This window comes from Mastomys coucha, unplaced genomic scaffold, assembly GCF_008632895.1.
Source record: "Mastomys coucha isolate ucsf_1 unplaced genomic scaffold, UCSF_Mcou_1 pScaffold15, whole genome shotgun sequence".
Classification (NCBI taxonomy): domain Eukaryota; kingdom Metazoa; phylum Chordata; class Mammalia; order Rodentia; family Muridae; genus Mastomys; species Mastomys coucha.
In genome coordinates, this window is record NW_022196897.1 from 115,156,898 (window position 1) to 115,162,635 (window position 5,738).

Consider the following 5,738-nt stretch of genomic DNA (forward strand, 5'->3'; position numbering starts at 1 on the left):
TGTGGTGGGGGTGAGGGAAGGGTGGCCCTGCTGCTGTTGGGGAGGGGGTTAGGGAGGGGTGACCTACTGCTGTTGGGGGGGTCAAGAAGGAGGTGGCCTGCTAGTATGGTGGTGGTGAGGGAGGAGTGGCCTGCAGCTGTGTGAGGGTCAGGGCTATTGGAGTTCTTGGGATGTGGAGATCTGGACTGTTGCTATGGTTTCTTCCAGGGATGAGGCTTTGGGAGAGCTCACATCTTGGGTCACTCACTAGGCCCCGCCTTCCTCCTCAGCTTCATTTCTGAATTGAGTTAGTTTTCTCATTAGAAAGAGCACAATCTCTTTTTCTTTCCCTTCTTATAAGATCATCTTCATTTTTCTTCATCTTCAAGGCCTCATCTGAATATTGCTGTTTTAAAAAGTGAAATATGTTTTCTAAGCCCTCTAATCAGGTCTCAGTCCCACCGAACTGCATAGGTTGATAGCATTTAACTCACTGGTTAAGCCTTTGACACTTGTGGCCGGTAGAAGAAAAAAAGATTCCAGGTGACAGGCGGGGGGGGGGGGGGGGGGGGGGGGGGGGGGGGGGTGTCACAGGGAGTGGGTGGGGCAGAAGATGTAATCACAGTAGCCAATCAGAGTAGCCGGCTGGAACTGTTTTATCCTTCGGATCCGTGTTCCTGCTGAGTGTAGTCACATGACTCCTTCACAGTTTGACTTCATAACTAGTGTGCCAGAGACACAGCCATGTAGCCTTCGGTCCATGGGGATCCCATGATTCATCACTGCCTTCCACAGCAACACACGCACAGGGTAGTTACCCCTCCCTAGAAACACTCATGTTCTCATTATTTGCATCTTTCCCTAAAGCGTTACACATGTTGGCTACAGAAAAGAAAGACTACTCTGTTTAATGTACTACTTACTAGAAAGTGATAAGCAAGTGGCTTTCCAGCCCACCCTGCCTCACTCCAGCACATGGGGATGCTGATCTTAGCCATCCAGGCCTCCTCCTCTACACAAGTGGCTGCTCAGTCCACCATCATCCACCAGCGGATGGGTATCGAGCATCTGCTCTGTCAGTTGCAGAGTTATCAGGAGCTGTCGTCACAGTGATAATGGGCTGAACTGTCTAGGAGAAGTTCATTCAAAACGCAGACATATTCGGAACATGCATGTTATGAGTATAGTTTTCTTTCAACAGAAGGAGACACCGTACGTATTCTTTTGGAATTGTGGCGCCAGAACTGGGCCTTACACCTGCTGGGCAGTGCTCTTTCACAGAGTTAGGACCTCACACATCTGTATGTGATCCTTAATGTTCGTCCAACCTAGAAAACCTGAAATTTATCCAAGGTAGAAATTAAGAAAGAAAAGGCAGCTTTACAGAGCCACAGTCACATGGGAAATACTGGCTTTTTCTTGTTTCACACAGGCACGACATATAGGCAGTACCGGAAGTCAGCCCCACGGAAATCACCACTCACAAGGAACCTTATGTTTTTAATAACCTCTTCCCACCACACACACACTTTGAACCTCAAGGTTTGGGAGCAAACCAAATGTCACTTGTTAACCCTGATGGTCAGCATGATTTTGTTGTGATTCTGCACAGTCTTTCAGAGCTGGGCTTTTAGCCCTCAGATGGCTTTAACAGTAAGATTAGATGGTCTCTTTCCTTGGATGTGATGCCCTGAGGTCCCCATTGCTCCAATAATGCCTGAGTGAATGCAGTGTTTGCACGCTCCTCAGTTATCAGAAGGTGTGATTTTATGATGTTGTTTTTATTCTCTTATTTTAACTAAAATAAAAGTGTTGCCTGCAGTTATCTTTGATAGTATCATGTGAGGCTTTTTTAAAGGTTTGATGTTAAATTATGTGTATATGAGATGAGGTAAGGGTGTGTGTATGGGAGTGCAGGTTCTACAAGGAGGCATCAGATCCCCTTAGAGTGATTGTGAGCCTCCACATGGGTGCTGGGAACCAAACCAGGTCCTCTGAAAAACCAGGGCCTACTTAATCTCTGAGCCATCTCTAGCCCCAATATTATTATTTAGTTTTCAGACTTTGTTTCTTTTAAGTGCTTTGCAATAGGTTTTTTTGTTTGTTTGTTTTTACACAGCCACCATGCTATCTTAAATAGACCCATGAAAAATGTTCATATAATTACAGTGATTATCTATATACTTCACTTGTGGGATAAGCAGTTATCCACTTCTTCATCCCTGTTATCTGCCCTTTGGGTTGTTTCCCTCCATTTTCAAGGTCTTGATAGAGGAGACCTACCTGTATCTGTGATTGGGTCCCTGAGGAAGTGACTAACACTCGATGCTGGTCCACCCTGCGAACCTTTCCCCACCACCTGATCATCAGTGCCACCTACAGGGTTGCTGCCTGGTTTAGGCTCCAAAAAGGCTGCACTCTCTGCCAGGAGGTCAAAAGGAGCAGGGAATGGTTTCATTGGCAATGCTGGTGTGACAGCCCTGGACTTGGCCCACAGGAGTAGTTTTAACAAATTTGACTCACAGAACTGAACCTGCAGAGCAAAAGAAAAGCAGCAAGCAGGCAAAACTAAAAGAAAAAGAAAAAGAAAAAAACAAACAAACAAAAAGAAAAACCAAAAATAAAAAAAAAACCTGTTGAAAAATACACATGGAGATTAAAATAATGTTTGGCACTTACATCACACTTTTAAAATTCTTCAAGCGCTTTAGAAACACTAGCTAATTAATTAAGCTGCCTAAATCTGCTTGCAGTTGGTTGAGATCTCCAGAGGAGCTTAAAAAAAAAAAAAAGAGAGAGAGAGAGAAGAAGAAGTGGGGGTTAAGGGGAGGAGCCAGCCCTCCCCAGCCCCAGATTTTATTGTCACCTGCCTGGCCTGTGATTACAGGCCTCTGGCTGCACCACAAGAATAGCCCAGCTCCAACTTGTCAGCGCCCAATTCCCAAGTTCCCCTTGAGCGCAGCTCCCTCATCAACTGCTGACTCACAGTGTGCACTGTTGAGGATGGAGATAATAATAACTGAGCATCAGCTCCTGGGTAGCCACGGACGTTGGCACCACTGAACGGATGAAGGAAGAAGCTTGGGGTGTTGCCAGGGTCACCGTGCAAATAAAACCCGCTCTTTCTCACTTCATCAGTGTGTACCTTCAGCATATATGTGGTTTAGGGACAGGTCTTTCCAGCTGGGCTGAAAAATCACAGAGATCCGCTTGCCACTTGAGCATATTTAAATTGGGGACACAGTATATACCCGGCAGAAGGCAAGAAACAGTTCCTAGTGGATCTACCATCCTATCGGTGGGGAAAGTAGCAGCTGATAGCAAATCAGATATATAAAGGTTACAGCAATGTGATGGTAAGTTTTAGAACTGGAATTACCAGCAAGTATTCAGCAGGTGCTTATGTATAGCTTTGGAGCAATCTTCATGACAAAGCAGAGGGTACATACCAGTTCCCTGCTTATGTCTGACTGAATGAGAATTCACTTATGAATACTGAGCTGGCAAAGGGGCCAGCTTTCTCGCCCAGGCTTGCGCACGTGGTGGTTCCAGTTCAACCGGTCTCACATGGTTAACTGCACACCCACTGGAATATTCATGGCTCCCTGCTATTGGCAGTAACTAGTGATGTCACTGATCCTCTCCGGAGGCTTCCTGTCTATCAAGCCTGTTCCCTCCTTGTGTCTGTCACTTGCCAGGCCACCAGCCCTACCCCTTCTAAGCTGGCTGACACTAGCTGAGCCCCTGTTTTCTACACATCTCATTTCTTCCCCTGTAGGGTGAGAATCAGGTTTTAACCAGGCTGGTACTTGCAGGCTTTGCGCACATCTGCCATGAAGAATGGATCTCAAGACAATCCCTGGCTGGGGACGGAGGCGAGGCAGGACAGTGAGCAACTGATGACAGGCCCATCCTCTCAGGCTCTGGGTGCCCGCAGTGACAGCAGAGCTGATCCGTAGACCTCTCCTGCCTTAGGCTCCCTCCCCTTGACAGTGCAGCAACACCAAGCCGTTGGCGGATGGGCAAACACACTGTCTTTTTTACCCTGCCAAAACTAGAGGGGCTACCCAAGGATCCTGCTACAGCCATCTAGTAGACAGAGTCACATTAGAAGCTGGTGGGGAGCCCAGCTGGGGACCAAGATCACCTGACTCACTGTTGCAGTCTCCCATCCTTGCTGCTCTTACCCTCCCTCTCCTGTTCTCCCCTCTGGGCCACTGTGTCTCTAATGCCTGTGTGTCTGAATGCTCATGTTCTACATCCGTACATTCAGCAAACCATTGTTCAGGAAAGTAGTTAGGCCACTGTGCTTGGATGGCACATGATATAAGTGCTGGGTATCGCAGCTGGGTCCTCTGGAAGATCAGTTAGTGATCTTAACCATTGAGCCATGTCTCCAGCCTAGATGGTGCTTTTTAACTCACCAACTTCAGTTTGTTTGTCCTTATTAGAAGTACATCAAGATGGGGTCATGCAAAACATTTCACAGAATCAAAGGCGAAGGACCATCAAAACTGTCCAGGCTAAAACCACATCCACATCCCCTCAGCACGTGGCAAAGGGTGAGTACCTGGGCCTTCTCTGTTGACCTAATGATGACTCTAAATGATGCAGCCACATGCTACTGAGCCACACCCAGGACCCAGGTTCTCAGCTCTCCTACCACTAGACTGCTGAGACCAGCTGCTCTGCTCAGGACTCACTTTCCAGTACAGAATCTCCCTCTTTGAAAAAGTACCACACATCCTGGGGTCTCCTACATCTGCACCTCTGCTGGGTTTGTTCCCTCTCTGGGGAATTCAGGCTCCCATTTTGTCTTAGGGTTTCAATTCTTGCACAAAACATCATGACCAAGAAGCAAGTTGGGGAGGAAAGGGTTTATTCAGCTTACAATTCTACATTGCTATTCATCATCAAAGGAAGTCAGGACAGGAACTCACACAGGGTAGGAACTTGGAGGCAGGCGCTGATGCAGAGGCCGTGGAGGGTGCTGCCTACTGGCTTGCCTCCCCTGGTTTGCTCAACTTGCTTTCTTCTAGAACCCAAGACTACCAGCCCAGAGATGGCACCACCCACAATGGGCCCTCTCTCCCTTGATCACTAATTGAGAAAATGCCTTACAGCTGGATCTCATGGAGGCATTTCCTCAAGGGAGGCTCCTTCTCTGTGATAACTCCAGCTTGGGTCAAATTGACACACAAAACCAGCCAGGACACATTTTAACTGACAAATTCAGACTTGAATTCCAGAGCCCCCCTCAGACATGGCATTTCCCCAGAGGGCTTGGGCACTCTACTATGCTAAGCTATGTGATGCCACGGACTGGGATTTCTTTCGGGGTCCCTTGTTCCGCGGGACGATGGGTTCTGGCCAGGTGTGCACGGGATTTGGCTTTGACAAACAGACTAGACAGGAGTGGTGTAAGGTCTGAGTGTATTTCTCAAAAATGACATGAGGCTTTTACAATCATTGTAAAAAAGAAAAATGAAAAATCTGGCAGCTCAGTAGTCGACGTACATCTGAGTCCACCTAAAACACACTAGGTCTAAAACAGCAGCCATCTCCTCTGGACTGGTGCAGCAACCCCCGGCTCTGAGCATGTTTGGGCTGTATGGTCTTGGCCGGAGTCCCAGGGGGCTGCGGGTGCGCCAGCCAAGAAGGTAGAGGCTTGAATCTTGAATCTTCAATGTTGAATGCTCGAATCTTGAATGTTCACTCTCTTGAATCTCAACTGGTGCTTAAACACCCCCCCCCCCCGG

At 47.7% G+C, this 5,738-nt stretch overlaps 1 protein-coding gene across 7 annotated transcripts in view; it reads left to right on the top strand.

Moving 5' to 3' along the window:
- LOC116090918 (tyrosine-protein phosphatase non-receptor type substrate 1-like) overlaps positions 1–5,738 on the top strand; it is a 41,229-nt gene that overhangs the window by 12,183 nt on the left and 23,308 nt on the right. For 4 of the 7 annotated variants that reach the window (XM_031371878.1, XM_031371873.1, XM_031371872.1 and 1 more), the window contains exon 3: positions 4,431–4,541. The exons of the other annotated variants lie outside the window; for them this stretch is intronic. In XM_031371878.1, coding sequence (XP_031227738.1) covers positions 4,431–4,541 — 111 coding nt within the window. The remainder of the gene's footprint in view (positions 1–4,430; positions 4,542–5,738) is intronic. 7 annotated transcript variants of the gene reach the window in all.